General features: G+C 48.2%; 8 protein-coding genes and 1 non-coding gene across 9 annotated transcripts; 3 read left to right on the top strand and 6 right to left on the bottom strand.

Annotated features, from left to right (window-relative positions):
- The first annotated feature begins 1,006 nt into the window (after positions 1–1,006).
- Positions 1,007–1,832, top strand: P175DRAFT_0497241 (putative RING finger protein). Its single transcript, XM_040896237.1, has 2 exons — positions 1,007–1,129; positions 1,189–1,832. Exons 1-2 carry the CDS (start codon positions 1,044–1,046, stop codon positions 1,793–1,795), a joined length of 693 nt encoding a protein of 230 aa, XP_040755514.1. The 5' UTR covers positions 1,007–1,043; the 3' UTR covers positions 1,796–1,832.
- A 1,471-nt stretch (positions 1,833–3,303) lies between these two features.
- P175DRAFT_0497242 (D-hexose-6-phosphate mutarotase) lies at positions 3,304–5,204 on the bottom strand. The gene is made up of 3 exons (XM_040896238.1): positions 4,704–5,204; positions 4,274–4,591; positions 3,304–4,164 (listed from the first exon to the last, which is right to left on the bottom strand). The coding sequence occupies exons 1-3, from the start codon at positions 4,947–4,949 to the stop codon at positions 3,778–3,780; spliced, it is 951 nt and encodes a 316-aa protein (XP_040755515.1). The 5' UTR covers positions 4,950–5,204; the 3' UTR covers positions 3,304–3,777.
- A 313-nt stretch (positions 5,205–5,517) lies between these two features.
- On the bottom strand, positions 5,518–5,603 carry P175DRAFT_0t18. The gene has a single exon. It is a non-coding gene; the product is annotated as a tRNA-Gly (tRNA).
- Positions 5,604–5,640: 37 nt separating this feature from the next.
- On the bottom strand, positions 5,641–6,763 carry P175DRAFT_020829 (sulfotransferase family protein). Its single transcript, XM_040892587.1, has one exon. It carries the CDS (start codon positions 6,579–6,581, stop codon positions 5,772–5,774), a length of 810 nt encoding a protein of 269 aa, XP_040755516.1. The 5' UTR covers positions 6,582–6,763; the 3' UTR covers positions 5,641–5,771.
- A 104-nt stretch (positions 6,764–6,867) lies between these two features.
- On the bottom strand, positions 6,868–9,002 carry P175DRAFT_0527576 (protein kinase IKS1; the record flags this gene model as incomplete). The annotated part of the gene is made up of 2 exons (XM_040899530.1): positions 6,868–8,875; positions 8,947–9,002. 2 exons carry the CDS (start codon positions 9,000–9,002, stop codon positions 6,868–6,870), a joined length of 2,064 nt encoding a protein of 687 aa, XP_040755517.1.
- Positions 9,003–9,242: 240 nt separating this feature from the next.
- P175DRAFT_0497246 (putative GTPase NOG2) lies at positions 9,243–11,958 on the bottom strand (the record flags this gene model as incomplete). Its single annotated transcript, XM_040896239.1, has 3 exons — positions 11,771–11,958; positions 10,969–11,716; positions 9,243–10,533 (listed from the first exon to the last, which is right to left on the bottom strand). Coding segments are annotated over exons 2-3 (1,553 nt in total), but the record flags the coding sequence as incomplete, so codon positions are not given.
- Positions 11,959–12,099: 141 nt separating this feature from the next.
- On the top strand, positions 12,100–13,188 carry P175DRAFT_0497248 (uncharacterized protein). Its single transcript, XM_040896240.1, has one exon. It carries the CDS (start codon positions 12,236–12,238, stop codon positions 13,100–13,102), a length of 867 nt encoding a protein of 288 aa, XP_040755519.1. The 5' UTR covers positions 12,100–12,235; the 3' UTR covers positions 13,103–13,188.
- Positions 13,189–13,338: 150 nt separating this feature from the next.
- On the bottom strand, positions 13,339–14,558 carry P175DRAFT_0553409 (TFIIH/NER complex subunit TFB3; the record flags this gene model as incomplete). The annotated part of the gene is made up of 3 exons (XM_040900486.1): positions 13,339–14,155; positions 14,210–14,450; positions 14,513–14,558. 3 exons carry the CDS (start codon positions 14,556–14,558, stop codon positions 13,339–13,341), a joined length of 1,104 nt encoding a protein of 367 aa, XP_040755520.1.
- A 217-nt stretch (positions 14,559–14,775) lies between these two features.
- P175DRAFT_0497249 (prefoldin-like protein) lies at positions 14,776–16,675 on the top strand. Its single transcript, XM_040896241.1, has one exon. It carries the CDS (start codon positions 14,845–14,847, stop codon positions 16,615–16,617), a length of 1,773 nt encoding a protein of 590 aa, XP_040755521.1. The 5' UTR covers positions 14,776–14,844; the 3' UTR covers positions 16,618–16,675.
- The last annotated feature ends 1,372 nt before the right edge of the window (positions 16,676–18,047 follow it).

Consider the following 18,047-nt stretch of genomic DNA (forward strand, 5'->3'; position numbering starts at 1 on the left):
TTGGGCTGAGATTGAAGAATAAAGAATGGTGATGGAATTAAACTACCAATTGGACTGAATCTTGCTGCTTGGCGGGGAATTTATGTGGAGGAGGATTAGATAATATAAATATCTATAGGACATTCCAATAATTCCTCTTTAGGAGACTTAGTCGGAGGGTTCGGTTAGTATAAATAGAGTCTCCCCCAGAACAAGTCTAATGGCAGGGAATATATAGTTAACTTTATTTGCAGTCCACCGATGGTAGTTATAATGGCCAATATCATCCTTGAATCTTGCATCCTGGCCCAGCTCTTAGAGCACTTATTGACTTAAATCATAGGTTATTAGCAAAGACTTATAAAGTTTGTAGCTATATAGGGTGCGGTCAAGATAGTGAAGGAGAGGAGTATCCAACTTCTCCAGCTTCTATTAGAGCAGAAGAGATTGGTTGTATTTTGGAACTTGGAGACACTATATGAGCTCTGGGGTTAATGTAGTATATGAAGAATTTAGTTCTATAAGAAGGGAGGGAAAGATTAGACATATTTGTGATCTAGAGTGGAGATACCTTACCTATCAGTGCCTTCCAGTTGACCTTTGAGATTGCGGAACTTGATGATCGCATAAAGAACATCATGCTTGCTATCCAGGTCTTTGAGAATAAAGAGCTCAATATCGTGGTAGCAGACTAATGCTGGAAGATCATCTACTAATATATATTTAGGGAGGTCGCTAGATGCTTTCTGTAGGAGGAGCATGCCTGGTCAGTAATGGTAGACCAGAGCTGGACCGTGGCAAATTGAATAATCATACTCCTGTGGTTCAAATATACCCAATAATGGCAGTAGATAATATAGAAGACATCCACATGAATGTCATTTTTGGTGTTGATTTCACAGGCCCTCACATTCTAGGTGTAAAAAAAAAGGTTAGGCAGGGGATTCATTTCTCTCTCTTGTTTTCTTTCTCTTCATGTAAAACAAGTTTCATCCCTCTGATAACTTTCTTCCTTTCAACATATCTTATAATCATAATATTATTATAATACTCCATCCTTCCTCATGGCCCAGAACCAGGATCAATCTTCTTCAACCACTTTGGGTTATCTTGCCCCCATCTGTGTCGCCATCTTTTTTGTCGTTGTCTGGTATTTCTTCTGTCCTTTTGATTACATTCTTCCCATCAGCTCATCTCATCCTCATATAGGATCATCATCAGCACAAGATATCGTCTCTCCCGGGATCCAACCCATCAACGCCCCATGGACCCTGAAAATTGGGCCCTTGGCTATGCTCACATCGTGCTGACCATGTCTGATCTCGAGGCCCGTTTCCCTCTCATTGAATACGCTCTCTATCATCAGCAGCAGCAGCAGCAACAACAACAACAACAACAACAACAACAACAACAACAGCAATCGGACCATCTCCACAAGAGTGATCTCCAGTTTCCTGGTACCGGTCCTGACCCAATTTTACTCCCAACCCAAGCAGTATCCACCTCGCCGCTTTCGTCGACCCACCGGCCACTCCCCCCCAGTGGCGACCACTACGACCTCGAAACAAAGGAGATGAATGATTCTGACGCTGTGTGTGCCATTTGCATGGAATACTTTGAGGGTAACGATTCCGTCCGGTCGCTCCCCTGTGGTCACGTCTTCCACGCGACCTGTCTTGATCCATGGTTTACCAAGCGACAAGCTCGCTGTCCACTGTGCAAAACCTTCTACCTGCCTGATCACCATTTCCCAGCACCCCTTCTGCCCCCCGCGGCTGTCTTGATCAGAAACCAGATCATGCCCCGCGTCCTCTGATGGAACCCAGACTTTTTTTTTTTTTTTTTCATGCACCACCAATTAAAAAGGTTCATACTACTCCAGTACAACCTTTCAAGGTTATCTTGAGTTATGGGGTCAATCCTATGGTCCCACCCCCGCCCCGACTCTACCCCACGATTATTACGTACTGCAAACGCCATCCCTGACTCCCAAGCCCCATGACAAGATTCTACCTTGTTGGTCATCTGCTCCCTACTTGTCCGAATTACCTTTCCTGAGCCACACATGCCTTGCAGACTGTGCTGTGCGCTCCTAACATGCGTGACAGCTAATCCAAAAATCTGTCCTAGGTCAACAAAGATGGCTGTCACTCGCTTCACGGGTGAAACTAGGGCACGACGATGAAATACCAAGCTGTCAAAAGGCTCAATGCTTTCTCAACCATGCGCCGTGAGGCTCTCTAAGTGGCACATTCACCTTGTCATGACGACGTTCAACATCAACCGCTCAGCATCCAGCCAAAGAGCACGAGTTGGTCTTACAGCTGGAGAGTCAAGTAAGAGGAAGCCTCTATGACGATTCCATTGGCATCTGGTCAAAGTGAGCTATATAGTATTTGAAAATTCCTCTCCTTGGGTCACTTAAACCCAAAGTTCCAAGTTTTGGGTTCAATCGCAATGGACGGATATGCATCCATTTGCGCCTGCGTTGAATGAGCATGGGCTCGCATGAACGCAAAATACCTATGCTTGCAGCCTGCAGCCAGCGAAGTCGCCATCACTCGGAAGGTCTTGGCCCAGGGCTTCCCAGGTACGAGAAATGGCTAATATTCTTTATATTAGTCGAAATCCCGATAGTTAATATCTAACAACCTATTAGTCAAAACTGGGTCACTAGCTTCGTGAAAGGAATCCAATACTCTAGAGTCGCTCGCTATATTTGAAAATATCATTATAAAAGAGCTAATGGAGGATCCCCAGATAATTCTGGAGTGGTTTAACCCCGCTACAAAAGACTATATTGGACTACAACCTTAACAAAACTGCAAACTACCAAGGTAGTGAGTGACTAGATCTGAAATGCCTGGAAAGCCTTGTCTTACCTAACTTTTGTCTATATGCGCCACCTATCTATAGATCCGCTCTAGAGTCAAAAAGTAAAAAAAAAAATGTATATTAAGTCGCCTCTTCATATGAAAGCAAACCAAACCAGCCAGGAACAATATTAATTAATTAGCCCTGACGTTGTTCTGGAGAATCCCGCAAGGAGAGGACACAGATATACCTAGTTACCTACCTACCTACCTAGTCCTACCTACCATGCGCCCGGCTTACGCTTACCTCCATGTAAGACAAAGCCGAGACGGAGCGGCCGAGATCGATGGAATGGATCGAGAATGGAAGCGTCACACGACCAACAGGGGTTTCCACAAACCTCCGCCCCCCCCCCCCCAATTCGTAGGAATGGAATCTTTGTCGAGCTCTGTCTGTCTGGCCTGTGTAGCCAGTGTAGTCGGCGCTCGCTATTAACCTAGGTTCGCGGCGTCTAGGCAGTTGGACTGGTGAGATGGGTGTTCCGATAAAAGGTCTGTCTGTCTGTCCTTGCATCTGGGTGCTATCTGAGGATGATGAATGATTTGGCCGTTGTGAGGATTTGAGAAACATTCTGTCTGTTCTTGGCCGCCTGGGCCAGGCAGGCCACCCACCCTTGGCTTGACCGCTATGTATTTTTAGGGTTGAAACTTGATTGACATGCACCACGAGGGAAGAAGTAATTTTAGATTTGCCGCTCTCATGCCTTCCTTACCTAGTCTTCAAGAGAATTCAATTCGAGCAAGTACTGTAAACTAGCCTTTTCTATAGAGCGGACAGTTGGTACGCGGAACAAATATCCCGCTCCATGGATTGAGCGGGGTGTGGGCAAGTCCAAGTCCCAGGTCGTAATTTCTAAACAATATCTCATAGATATATGCCATGAAGATCCACTCTTCAAGAGGTAGGGACTTGAAAAAAAAAAAATTACAACCTCGGCCGAATGACCTGTCCACCCTCCCACGACTCGCCGGCCTCTAGGGTCTGCCACGAAGCCACAGATCCTGCCTCCACGCAAATCATATTCGTATATGCCTCGTCGGGACTGAAATCACCCATTCCCTTCGCCTTCTCGATCCATGGGTTCCAGACCACAACGTCGCTCAGAGATTCCCTCGTAATCGAGAACAGTGGCTGTCCATCTACACTCGAAGACACGATGATCGGCACAGCAGGGTCCAGCGACTTATACACGCGGTCTGTCTCTTTACTGATCGCGAGTGAAGACTCAGACTCGGTATGCACGGAGGCGTTTTGAGTTTTGTCGATGTACTCTTTACCTTGGAGGTTTTGGATGGTGATTTGGGATATATCCTTGTTCACGGGCTCTTGTTAGCCTCTTTCCTCTCCTCAATAGAAGACAGAGAGAAAGGGCAAGACAAAGAAAAAAAAAAAAAAAAAAAGGAGGGAAACTGAGAAATACCTGAATAGCCAAATAAGTATGCAGCAACACCTGAAACTCGAAATTCTTGTCCCCCTTGTTCTGCACCTGGAGCGAAGTCGCCAGTCCCTTTCTAGAAAGCGACACGCTATAAACCAAGCCAAACTCGTACCCCCATTTCGAGCGGAACTCTTCTGAAAGCATCGATGAGGAGAGCCCGAAATCAAGCTTCACCGCATCGACTTCCTTGTCCAGGGATTCGGTGGAGGATTTACCCAGGAACTCCCAGAGGGAGTTGCGCGCGAAGCCATGTTGCGGGAGGGAGGACGACGAGTGGTTTGCTGGGGGGGGACCAAAGACCTTTTTACATATTAGTATTTCATTTCATTTCTGCACGTGTGTAAAGCTCTCTTGGAGTGGTATATTATAGTGCAATGGGGAGAAAAGAGGAATGGGAAGGAGAGAGGGGTACCGGGAAAACAACAGGAATTCCACCCCGAATCGGCTTCGAGCCGTCCAGAGCAGCACTCTGGCTTAGAAACAATTGTTCCGCGCCATTAGCCAGCTTCCATGATGTGACTGTTGCGCCATAGAGGTGAACTGTGACGGATTCGCCTGTGGGAAGGGTGGCCTCGACTGTATTGTTGCGGAGGGAGATGGTGGGTTGAGGGAGGGAGGCGCTGACACCGATAGCGGAAGGTTTTTTGGAGCGGTCCATTCTTCTCTTTCTTTGTGTGCCCTTTTTGTTGGTCCGATTTTCTGGTGGTTGGTTGTTTTGACTTAGAATATTGATTAAGGGGAAGAAATGCGAAAGAAAAGAGGGGTGATAGGAACCAAAATGCCAGGTGAGCTATAGAGCTGGCTGGTGTGATGAGGCCAAGGTGGGGGGGGAACTTATAGGTATCGTCATGTGTGGGGTTTTTGCTGACACTCTTAACAGTCAAGAGATCTAATTTTTCCCTAATCAACTAGGACTACACATGTCAAGGCGTGCGTTTTTTAAACTAAATTGTCTTGATTGGGACTTGTGTCTAGACTGCGATATGAAGAGGGGTCTGCGGATGTTTGATGTGAGTGTCTACGAGGCACGGAGCATTGTGTTCCATGACTATGTACGGAGTGAGTATACATAGTATAGGCATAATGATAAAAAGTTTCCTCAATCACAGGCTTATAAATGCTTTAAAATTGCATCAGTGTCTGGTCACCTCTACCAGACAATATTTCTAAGGGCCGGGGAACAAAAATCGCCAAAAAAAAAAAAAGAAAGAAAGTGCAAAATAATATGCGCCAATCGAGGTTCGAACTCGAGACTCCCACTTATTCCTCATGAGTATGGGAGGTGGGTGTTTTACCACTATACTATTGGCGCCCACAGTGGCAATTAGGTGTGAGAATAGATCTATAAAGCCTGCTGGAAATGCCATTTTCACCAATTTCGCTCCACTTTTATATAACATAACTATACAACTTTTACAATTTGACCCCTAAATAACATGGGAAATAACCACTGAGACCTTTCATCATTAAATGATGCCAATTAAAACATCCTTCCTCCCCCGGCCAATCTCGCTATGCCATACACCACCCCAGCCAGAGCCACCCATGACAGCCCGCCCCTAGCGTACAGCACGATCTGGACCATGCGGATCTCAGAGGCATCATTGCGATGCGGAAATGGTTCATCATCATCATCACCAGGAGCCTCCTTACCAAGGAATTTACACAAAGACGCCCACCCATCACGCGGCTCAAACTCCAGCACTTCCCGTCCACGCTTCGCCGCCTCGGCGCAAACCCACTCGTTGTGCGCGTCGTAATGTTTCGCCGTGAAAAGCTCATCGGCCGTAAGCCCGAAAGACACCATGCTGCGCTGCATAAATGTACGCCACACGCTGTATAAATTCCGGTCTACCTTCCATAAGTACCCTAGAACACGGTAGACCGGCGAACCGGCCCAGAAAAGCATCTTGATCGATTGCACCCACTTCTGGGCTCCGCCAGGCCGCTTGTTCAGCACAATCTTGGCCTCGGGGTACATGTCCATCAGGTCGTCGGCGAACATACAGCCCGGGAAATCGGTTGTCGCTTGGAATCCATCGAAGATGCCATGTAGGAGCTTGTGACGTGTGGCGGCATTAGGTTCTCGGAGTGCCGTTAGAAGGAGCGTTCCACGATCGGCGTGTGGTGAGACATGGGCCATATGCATGCACGGGTCGAGGTTGATGTAGTTGGATTCCAGGGCTGCTTGTAAAGAGGAGGTTGCACAGCGGGGGAGACCTGCGCCGATAACTTGTATTTGAACAGAGCTGGTTCGGTCGACCACGAGGTCATCGGTGACGAAGCGCATTTGGTGGTAGATATTGAGAGGTTAGGAGGTCTTCTTGGGAGAATATGTATATGTACACACGAACTATGCTATGGGCACTTTTTTTTTTCAACCTTTGGCCCCCAGAGCGATAAAACGGTGCGGCATAATTTAGACAAGCTATGGGTGGGCTACCTAGATATAAATCCTTACAGAACAAATCTGCCTTGTTACCGAGGTTAATGATACATACCGCATGTAAAAGATGTATTTTTCACAGTAGCATCATGCCACCCTATCCAGAATCAATCATTCATATCTTCATCCCTCATTTCGTGAACATTGCCCCGCTTGAACCATGCCAGACACACAGGATCTCCAATTGCATACAAAGAATGACCACCACTATATGCAGAAGCAGGGATATCAGTTGCAGCATAAGACTTCTCGTCCGCAGGTTAATCCCTGCCACTATAATCAGAAAGTACAACACCCAAGGGTTAACCGCTAGCGGACTACACGGTTGCAGCACCGTAGCAATTTTGATGATGAAGGAAGAAAGTTGAATGGCGGGTAATGGAATTTGCCGACTTAACATGGGTGGGAATATTCGTGATAAAGAGAACCGCCCTGGAGGAGGGGCCAGCAATTGCGGAACGTATGGCTCGCTTTCTGCGATTTCCTGGCGCTCGTCGGGCGACAGGACTGGCGTACTTGAGAACCGCGGCCGGATAATCAGGTCGCGCTCTGGACTCAGCGAGCCTCTCCTAACTGGTGCCTGACCCAAGCCCTCGAAAACAGGGGCCAAATCTCCGTTCGAGCCATTCGAGTCATATAAGGAGTTGCGTCGTAGAGCGACCGGGCTGCGAGAAAACGTCTTTTGTGGAGATGGTGCTGGCTGAGAAAATGAAGGGGCTGCTGGATCATCAAGTGGATGGATCCTCAGTCCAGTATGAAGATCAGGACTAGACGAGCTGCTTCTCTTGGTACGAAGGTTCTCGTTCGCGCTGGCCCCTGCTTCAAGGCCGTTCAAAACTTCTTCTGCCGAAGGCCGCAGGTCCGGGTCAACAGACAATAAGCGCCACAAGAAAGTATACAGCTGTTCTGGAAGATCTGGTCGCATCCTGCGTCCGTCATCAAACCCAGCCCACTGGCTAATTTCTTCGCGAAGCTGGTCGAGATCCTCCCTTTCCTCGTGAATCAGATCCGCATTTCTGTATGGCAGCTGGGCAAAGCACAAAAAGTATAGTATCATCCCGAGAGAGAAAATGTCCGATTTAAACGTGAAATTGCCAAACGGCCCATCAGGGTATTCGCGTCGTAGTACCTCAGGTGCGCAATACGACAGAGTCCCGGTAGCTCCGGTGGACAGCCGGATCGAATCCTGAGCCTGGACCTCACCGAAATCACTGACTAAGACGCGGATACCGTCGCTGGTTTTGTGTAAAAGACAATTGTTAGGTTTGAGATCGCGGTGGATATAGCCGTTTGCGTGGAGATATCGCAGACCCGACGTAATATCTTTGAAGAAAGAGTAGATCTCGTCGAAATGTAGTTTGCGAGGCTCTTTTAGATCAATTGGAGCCTCGGGTCCACCCCTCGACCTTCTTCTAATGCGCTCCTTCAATTCCTGAGCTGTTGTAGAAGTCTGCATTGAACCGCAGATGTAATTATGCAAATCACCCGCATTGCAATACTGCTGGAGGATGAAGGCGCAGGGGACACTCGGGCCAAACGTAGTGATTTTCGCATTCTCAAGCCAAACATGTCGGTATGAGACCAGGTTCTGATGAGAGAGGTGCTGTAAAAGTTGGACCTCGCCTAGTACCTTTTCCAACCACTCGTGGTCATCCCCAACAGGCACACGTTTACAGGCATAGTGTCCGAGCGACACTCCGTCCAGCACATGTTTCACTAGTAGAACCACGCCTTTCCCGCCTTTCCCAAGAACAGTCTCCTCAACAAAAAACTTTTTGAAGTAGTTGGGTGTGAATGCTGCCGACGAAATCCCGTGTCCAGCCTGTCCCCTCCCTGTGAAGTGGGACGCGGTTGAGCGGCCATCTGCGAGCGCAGGTGGACCAAAGCGACGTCGAGGAGGAGGAGTTTGCGAATTCACAGAGCTAGGGAGGCTATTATGAAGCATGCGAAAATATTCAGGATTGATAAATTCAGGTTGCGCGCCAGCACTCGCATGGTGGTTGTCCGGACCTGTATTTCTTTCGTGGAGCGGGCGGCGACAGTATGGGCACTGAGTATGGCCTTCATGATCGGCCGCACTTCGAAGAACTAGCTGTTGGGAGTCTCGATCAAAGACGACAACGGAATCATTATGGCGTCTACCAAGAAACCTCGGTTAGAATCAAGCTCAACAATTGAGAGGTGAAGCCATTGTGCGGAGGAAGCTCACAGTACAACATCAAGATTGGACGCATAGGGAACAATAGACATGCCCTCATCCGCCATTATCAATTGAAAGATGGCGCATCTCCCGATGAATCATGGACCTGAAAGACCACGGCCATCGAAGATAGATTTATGAAGTCACGAAAACTAGCGATAGTGGGTGCTTTATCCTAAACATGACGAGGCAATTGAGCGCGGTTCGGCCCCACGTGAGCTACGGCGGTGAGACAATAATGCAGGGTGAGCCATCTTTTACTGTTTGCTTGGAGGAATTAACGAGGCGAAAATACAAAACAGGTCATTTCGAATCATTATAGATAGTATTGTGAGTAATATGGGTATCTATATGGAGCAGAAATGATGCCAATTGACATCAATCTCCGGGTATCTTTTACTGCTGGACACATCCTTGGAGTAGGCGCGCTAGTAGTAAGTAGGCAGCCCACACGGCATGCCCAACCAAGGCCGTGGGGAACTGCAACTGGACTTGCCATCGTTTATTTATTTCTGGCGTACATGGTCCAGTAGACAGAGCCACACGGTCCGGTCGGTGTCCTAGGTTGACTGACCAGCTGTCAATCTGCACCCTAACTGCCGAGCAGGTGTAACAGTCAGACGTGCAGGACGTGAATCCCTGGGTGTCCGAAGGGTTGAAACGGGCTGTGCCGATGGCATGCTGTGGGATAGCAAATAAATATATCCGCTATTCCGCTTTGCAATTCGCTGTTAAAGTTAAATTGCGCTCCGAGAGCGTTTAATCATCCTCTTCCCCGCTTTCCTCGTCGCTAACTTCGAGGTTGGCAATCGAGTCGTTATCGTCATCTTCATCATCAAATCCTGCGAACTCCTCCTCCGATGCAGACTCTTTGTCAGAAGCCTTTTTGCTGTCATCTGCATCCCCCGACGTATTTTCATCCAACTTGCGCTTCCGGGTCATTTCTCCAAGCCTACCCTCACGACCTTCAATCTTTTCACCCTGCTCGCCAGCTGTGTAAGGAGGTGGTGTGTACCAGGGGATTTTGCCTCGAAGGAAGTCATTGATAACCATCTTGGCAACGCCATCAAGATCTGGCTCGCCACCGCGGAGGAGTCTACCGCCTTTCCTTGCAAGAATACTGAGAAACTCAATGGGATCACCAGGATCCTTGAAGCCGTACGTGCGTTCAAGATGCCTAGACTGGATCTTGCTAAGGACAGCCGGGATATATTGCTCGGGGTTTTCAACATTTTCCACTCGCACAACACCACGGAGCAGAATATCTTGAGGGCTATCATTTTGATTGGGAGGGACCACACCGGGGCAGTCGATGAGGTAAATTCTCTTCATCAAAGTAATATACTGCCAAACCTTAGTTTCTCCGGGAATAGGAGCCACAGTGCACACTTTTTTATTGCGTAGAGTGTTGATGACTGAAGACTTTCCAGTGTTAGGATAGCCAACGAATCCAACAGAAATTTGTTTCCGGTCGGAGTGGAGGGATGAAAACTGCCTTAGGAGCTGAATCAAAGAACCCTTTCCAAAGGAATTGTTGATGGAGGCATGGAAAGCTAAGGTAGGATAATCTTTGGATAGATGACGAACCCAAGCAGCCTGGTGTATCATGTTAGCACTTGACCACCAGCGATAGCAGAATTGCTTCGAGCAAATATTAAAAATAAAATAAAAATAGCAAAAAATAAACAAGGCGATGTGTGAAATGTTACTAAGAAACCTGCTATCAAAAAACGCCGAAATGGCGGAGCAGGACTCAACTCAAAAACAGAACACAGCTTGATCCTTAACGAAAGGCATTCAAAACGAAAGCCAATCAGCCTAGCTTCAGAAAGAAATTCGGCGCGGACCAGCGTTGATCTACCAAAGCTGTAACAGACAAAGCTCCCACGGTGTATCGTGACACATGGCCACGGGGAGAAGACTTGACTTAGCAATGGCACGGGCTATGGAGCCCGTAGAATATGAAAGGGGGGAAACGCAAACAAAGGACAAAGAAGAAATGAAAATAATAGAAACACAAAAAAAACTTACCGCCACGCCTGTTGGTACAAGATCACACTTGTTAAGAACAAAGATCAAGTGCTTATGAGGGGCTTCCTCACGAATGTATTTCTCGATACCTCTGCAGCGAGTGCCTTCAGGATCACGAGCGTCGAGAAGGTGGATGACGACGTCTGAAGAATCAATGACCTTATACAACTCGTTCCAAATTCTTTTACTTTGACCCTTGGAAAAAACGGATTCTTTAGCTGTCTGCAGAGTACCAAGGTTGACTTCATTCACAACATCATCACCCGAAACGACGAAGGTGCCATCTTCATGAAGAGCCTGGTCCGTCTTTTCAACAAAGGCATCATGCGTTTTGACAGTCTCGCCAGCGAGGTCCTCAATCGATGAGACACCTAGCTTGACGCGTTTCCTCTGGGCTTTCGGCCCGAATGTATCACTGTAGGGCGATGTCTCAATAGCCATCTTAGCCTCATGCTGTTTCAGTCCATTCACGGTATTGTTGTCCCTAATCAAACTCATGGGGAGCTTGTTGGTTTTGAGGAGAACCTGGTAAGGGTCGGCAGCACGCTCAGCAACTGCCTCGCGGAAAGAGGACAGGGCCTCCTGAGAAATAACTCTAGTGTTTCCGAACCATTTGCGGTTGGGTTCTATCCTCGCGACAGGGGCTTCGCGCGACTGGTATGAGGCAGCGACGGTGATATTTCCAGCAGCATCTCGTCGAGGTTTACCATCCTTGAACATGTTCAAAGTCTTCAACTTCTTCGCATCTCTTTCCTCGAGTCAGCATATGATTCCAGACAAGGGCACATGGTTTGCTGTTTACCTGTAAAAATTTTCACCTTTGACCCTCACATTGCCCATGCCATCTCCCACTTTCCCCTGCCGCACTCGGCGTGTGGCTTCCTTCTTTCCTGTACCCATGATGAGAAGAAGACTCCTTTGAGTAACCTAAAGAAATCTATTGAAGAGAATTTCCAAAGGTAGGAGTAGAAATCACAAAGTTGGCAGAACGCAAGAAAGGAAAGAAAAGAGAAAAGAGTCGGGCGGAGGAAATTATTTTTTTTTTCTACGGTTGCCAAGCGGAGTGGTGCACGGACCAAGGGAGAGAAAATCGCTTCGATCTTTTTTCCGGTTCTCCCAGCAGAACCGCGTCGCTCACCACCCCAACACCAATTGGCTATGGTCAAGAGCTGATCCATTTCCCCTCAGCCCTTGTGTTTTGATACACATCACAGTTTCCTTCGTTTGTTTGCCTGGATCTCGCAGGTCCTTCAGCTCAGCATCCACAATGTCCCTTTTCCGCAATTGCGGCCGGACTGCCACTGTGCAGCTCCGTGGTTTCTCTTCGTCCGCCAGCCGCAAAGTTGGACCCGAATCTCCCAATTTCATCGAAGTTCCTCGGTCTATCCAGCCGGATCTTCCCTCAAAGCCTCGTATCAAGGGTACTCTCCCCGTTCCCCGCGAGATATTCCCCCGACGCCGAGCGGACAAGCCCTCCGAGCAGTACATTGCAGCAGCGACACCTCTTCCCTCCGCTCAGCCCGAGATTGACCCCACGGACCCGCACGCCCAGTATAAGGATTGGAAGAGGAAAATGGCGGATATGAGAAGGCAGAATCTCCGGGAGGGTTTGCTGGAATTGCACACCCGGAAGCAACGGATTGATAAGTCTATGGCACAGCGCAGTATTGAGAAGCAAAAGCGACGAGAGCGCGTTCTTCGACAATCCGAACGAGAGGATGAGCGACTCACCCGTCCTTCCGTTGTACAAGAGATGCTACCGAAGTGTACTCCTGTGCTACCGGACCCTAACCGAGAAGAGCGACTCGCTAATGGCCGAGTAAAGCTCGAGAACAACAAGATTCAAAAGGAGGCTACGCGTCAAGACTCTCTGCACACACTCTATATGAATGCTCGCAGTTTTATCACAACGGAAGCTCAGCTTGCCGCTGAGATTGAGAGGGTCTTCCCTGAAGGAGAGAACGAGGCCTGGCGAAGCGATCATCAATACGGCGACAACATCTGGAACCTAGGATTGCCACAGACTGTCCAGTCCATAGTGAATGAGGGCAGGAAGAGTGAGGCCGCTCGCTGGGAAGTTATCCAGGGCAGAGTCAAGAAGTTGGGAGAGGAGATCACTGGAGGAAAGCTCTAGAGGGGATATTGAAATACTTGTATATTAGCTGTTCTCTACACTGTAATCTCAAACAGATATTTGGATTTTACTATTTATTCCGTTGTATACCTAAACAAAATTGCTTCTATGCCTTTATTTTCACCCAAAAAAAAGGTAATTCAAAACCTTGGGTTGTATTGTAACGCCTAAAAAACGCCGTCGCTATGCGGTTTCCATCTCTGCTAAAATAATATAATCAATAGACGCACATGTTCTCATTGAGATGCGCTCTGGGTAGCAACAGGCTTCCCAACGTTTAGGGAACTCGAAATACCCCGCTTTGAAACCTCCTCATCAATGAAGCACCCCAATCCGGCAAAGGCTTCGAGCAGGGTGCGCGAGTAGTATTCTCGAAGGTCGTATCCACCGGCCAATACCCGGGTATCCTGTCGGATAGGGTCAAGATAACTGGATGGGTAGGAGTCTTGTAACGTATAGTAATCTCTTTTGTTGGGAACCATTCCGCCAAAGGGGTCGTAAGGCTTCTCTGGTTCGGGCGTCTTGATCTTCCTGAGCCCTTTGATAAGGCTTGAGCCACCCATATCGACCGCAGACGCAACAGCCTGGCCAGACTTTTTTGTATCTGTTCCACGCAGAGCCGCCTGTTTCTGTCTGATTCTGTCCTCTTCACTGCGTCGAGCCGAAGACTTCTTGAGCAGAACCTTTTGGCCTTCCCTTGCAATAGCCGCGGCATCACCTGGTCTTCCGGCTGCCAGACGGGCCAGGACATCCTCGCGACCCGCCAGCAGCTCTCGTCGCTCGTTCTCGTACTCTTCCCTTGCCGCTTGTCTGCGCATACGGGCCAGTTCCTGCTCCTGATTCTGTCTTTCTTGGAATGATGAGGCTTCCTGCTCCTCGAGGGCTTGGTTGGCGCGGATGGAGCGCATATTGTCCGAAGCATATCTTTGAAGGTCAGCTTCGGTTTTTGCGACATCGACGCCGTGGACAAGGTTCGATATGATATCCTCCCGTTGCTCCAAGAAGTTATCGTAATCCCGTTTCGAGTCGAACTCCTCTTCTCGTCGGTTGAGTCTACAAAGTTAGCCTTAAAGAGTGTAAAAGAATATAAGCATATGAATCACATACACTAGCATGACTCTGCGTCGTATATCCACCTCTCTTTCAACGTTAATATCTTCGAACGTTTGCTTTCGAAATCTATTCTTTCGAAGCGTCTTATGGCAACCCGCCACCGGGCAATTTGCAGGCCCTGACGAAAATATCCTGTCGACACAGGATTCACACATCTTGTGATAACATTCAGGGTTAATCAGGAAGCGCATATCCGGGTTCAAATATCGTGACGATTTGCAGACGGGGCAGACCTCTAGAGAGATATATGATTAGCATGGTGAATTACTGAGCTGGTAGAGAGAACCAGAGACTTACCGTCTTCATCCCCACGATGAACCATAGCGTCTCGCGATGGGGGCATGATTCCAGCACCAGCACCCTAAATGACAGGGCGTATAAAGAAATGTATAGGCGTTGACTGAGAGTGAGGAAATCAAGGACGTTTTGTCATCCCTCAAGCAATTTGATGGCGTGCAGCTGTCCACATGGGCCAATCAGATGCTCCGGTCGTTGTTCCGCCGCGGAACTCCAACCTCAGGAACTTTTTTATTATTTGCCACCCCGCGCAGTTTGTCATTCACTCTTCTCAGTCGCTTTTGGATTCACACTACTCTCTTACTTCTTGTTTTTGAATCCCCGCCTTCAAAATGGGTGTTCCAGGCAGTAATATTCAGGATCTTGAACGCCAACGCCTCGAACTTGAGAACAATATCCTACAGTTACAACGATCCCTTTACCACTGGAGAACATGGGAAGCCGAATACGATGGTTTGAAGGAGGAAATCGGTGAACTGGATGATGCAGCTACCCCAGAAGATTTCCTTCAAGTCAGTCGCGACTTTGGCGGAACATTGGTCAACGAAGAGGAACTTCGAGTGCTCATCGGGGAGAAACAGGGTCTGAAACGAAGCAGGCAACAAGTGGTTGATCTCATATCCAGACGTGTTGATTACGTGAAGAATAATGTTGCGACTATTGAAAAGAGACTGCATGCGGCTGAAAACCAGTTAAATGTTCTGGACTCTGTTGAGCAAGTCCCGGGGGAACCGACGGCCGATTTTCCTATGAAGGAGATCATCGAAGAGCTTGATGAAAATGGAGACGTTATTTCAGGCACAACTGCGGCTCCTGGAGACCAGGCATCGGATCTTTTAGAGCTCTTGAATCAGGCCGGTGTGAAGGATATACCCGAATTTTCGAAAACAGACACACCGGCCGCAAGCACTGGGCCGTTACCAGAGTCTTTTGCGAATGATAACTTCGTGCCCAAAGATGAGCCTCAAGGACATGATTCCGCAACTGCAGACGTGTCTGCTCCCGCAGAAGTCAATGGACTACAGACGCCGAGATCTTCAGCCGAATCTGATAAAGAAGTCCCTATTGTGGACGTTATTGAACCACCTGAAGATGCCCGGCTCCGGCGTGAAATGTTGCGGTATGGTCTAGATGAGGTCGGTGCCGTTGTTGCCGAGCTTGAACTAGATGATGATGCAAGCGAGATATCTATCGATGAAGAGTATGATTCATACGCAGAAGATGATGACGAAGAAGAGGAAGATGAGTTTGGACGGAGCGTCCGGCCTGTTCTAGACGATGACTACCACCGCCAGATGCGTGAGCTCGAGGCAAAACTGAACGCCCGGGGTATGTGGAATGTGGGCAAGGACATTGGGACGCTTCCCGAGGACGTCAAGGAGGAGCTCGAGCAACCTCTCAAGATCAAGATAGAAAAGGAGCCCGGGTCAAATGAGGGTCCAGTTGCCGAAAGGAAACCGAAAAAGAAGGTTGCCTTTGCTGATGATCTTGATATTGCACCGGCTCCCAGACCACTTGTTAAAGAAAACAAAACCATCGCACCCAGACAGAGTGATATTCCTGTCTTGTCAGATTCTATTGTTGAACGTACGGAACCCGCAGAGAAGAGCGTTGCTACAAACGGTCCGTCGAAGAAAGTGTCCCGCTTTAAAACGGCTCGAAACACAGACAATCCAGCGGAGAAATCTGCTTCTTTCAGCGGCAATTCCCGACCAGTTGAGCTTCGCTCCTCTCAGAGCAAGCCAACTACATCCTCGCCGTCCACACCACTGCCCTTATTCCCTGCCCGACCAGCAGAGCCAAAGCCTTTTTCTCAGCCCATTTCGGACATTACTGAGCAATCCCCAGCTGGCCCCCAAACAGGAAAGATCCTCGCGGATACCCTTGTTGAGCGCGACACCTCCGAAGGAACCGCAATGCCACCTGAGCCTGATGAGCTCGATGAACAGCTTCACAGAAAAGAGATCGCCACCGAGTTCTACCGGATGAGAAACCGAATGATCAAACAAAATGGCGGTTTCGTGGACAATGAGCCAGAAACAGTGCCAGTTGACCCCGAGGAGACCCCACGAGTTAGCAAATTCCGAGCTGCACGGATGAGGTAGCTCATGTATGACAAAATTGAATAGAAAACAAACACACGTTTAGACCACCGATTGTACGGCAATCTCCAAACCTTATATCGACAATACCTCTTGTAGACTCCCCAGGAATCACGCAACCGGAGTCCTCCCACTATTGAATTGAGCATACCAACCTCTATTGGTATCTTCAACGGGAAGGGTTCCAAGATTGATAGTTACGAGGGCTCTCTGACTGAGTATTCTTTCTACAGGTTGTATTGAGCTTGATCTGAGCACTTACGACCAATGAGGTAGAATCTATAGAGACTTGGTTACGTTTCACCCTCGACATCGTAAGCACATTTGCAGATCTGTCCCAAGGCACTTGTCTAGTAGACCCTTTCACCCTGTAAGCCACGAGTGGAGGAATTACCCAGCGACCTTGGAGTAAGACAGAGAACTAGTCTCCAATAGCAGGGACACGATAGGCAACACAGTCAGATGTGACTTGGATTCTGTGAGAGCTCGTCAAATATGACGCGTAATTGACGTTAAATAAACATCGCGGTGATTGATTAAATGAACCCAGTAATTTAGCAAGACACCGAAGCGATGCTGACCACCGTCAATGCTTTGGAATTGCTGATGATGAAAGGGTGGATGGAGCTAACAGAACTATACAATTGGAAATATCCAATGACACTGCTTTCCCATCCCTGATATTGGGGTAGAATTGGAAGCGACCCATTGCCGAGTGGTGGAATGATTTGATTCCCACTTCCAACTTGGAAGAAAAGCTTATATAGATGAAGTCGTTCCGTCCCCGGAGCTGTTTCTCTATTCGCTCATCATTTTTCAAGGAACCACTGTGTGCTTCTCGGGGATTACGAGTGCATATCCTATCCTTGTCAGCAGTTAGCATCCCCTGGCTTCGCTTTTCATCATTTGTAATGGCCTGTTTTGATGGAAGAAAATCGATTGCGATGACGCGCGGCGGGACCGATCAACGTGGGGAGTTACCTTGGGGAGCAACCTGGTACTGAGGGTCAGAATTCTATGAATAATAATAATAATAACAAATTTCTGGTCAACAATTCCAGGCCTCTCAAAATCACCAAAATAACAAGCAAAGTGGCGTCTTGAGGCTTGATCCACCAGATTGTCCCGGGGAACTGGTTTCTCCTCGTCCGACCAGCCCGTATGGCCATTTCCCCTCCACTTTCTGTCTCATTTCACTCTCCACTCCCACCCGCAAATGACGATATACCGGAATACTTACAACGATAGCCAAATCAGGGCGAGAGCGAAGTCGATAGTGACTCCACACAGCATGTTGTGCGAGTTCCCAAGCCTGTACCAAACCGTATGATGCAAAGCAGCGCCCTCTCATAGACAACATGATTCGAGAACATCCTGCTCACAATGAACATTGCACGCACTTCTCCCTCCTTCCTGAGCATAAGATTTGCATA

Source organism: Aspergillus ochraceoroseus (genome assembly GCF_002846915.1).
Source record: "Aspergillus ochraceoroseus IBT 24754 chromosome Unknown P175scaffold_1, whole genome shotgun sequence".
NCBI lineage: Eukaryota > Fungi > Ascomycota > Eurotiomycetes > Eurotiales > Aspergillaceae > Aspergillus > Aspergillus ochraceoroseus.

What these genes read in the sequence shown, in the direction of transcription:
- P175DRAFT_0497241 (XM_040896237.1), top strand. Translation starts at nt 1,044, where the DNA reads ATGGCCCAGAACCAGGATCAATCTTCTTCAACCACTTTGGGTTATCTT. An exon ending in ATCTTTTTTGTCGTTGTCTG is followed by an intron (nt 1,130 to 1,188) that starts GTATTTCTTCTG and finishes ATCCTCATATAG; the next exon opens with GATCATCATCAGCACAAGAT.
- P175DRAFT_0497242 (XM_040896238.1), bottom strand. Translation starts at nt 4,949, where the DNA reads ATGGACCGCTCCAAAAAACCTTCCGCTATCGGTGTCAGCGCCTCCCTC. An exon ending in GAATTCCTGTTGTTTTCCCG is followed by an intron (nt 4,592 to 4,703) that starts GTACCCCTCTCT and finishes ATATGTAAAAAG; the next exon opens with GTCTTTGGTCCCCCCCCAGC. An exon ending in ATACTTATTTGGCTATTCAG is followed by an intron (nt 4,165 to 4,273) that starts GTATTTCTCAGT and finishes CCCGTGAACAAG; the next exon opens with GATATATCCCAAATCACCAT.
- P175DRAFT_020829 (XM_040892587.1), bottom strand. Translation starts at nt 6,581, where the DNA reads ATGCGCTTCGTCACCGATGACCTCGTGGTCGACCGAACCAGCTCTGTT.
- P175DRAFT_0497248 (XM_040896240.1), top strand. Translation starts at nt 12,236, where the DNA reads ATGTCCCTTTTCCGCAATTGCGGCCGGACTGCCACTGTGCAGCTCCGT.
- P175DRAFT_0497249 (XM_040896241.1), top strand. Translation starts at nt 14,845, where the DNA reads ATGGGTGTTCCAGGCAGTAATATTCAGGATCTTGAACGCCAACGCCTC.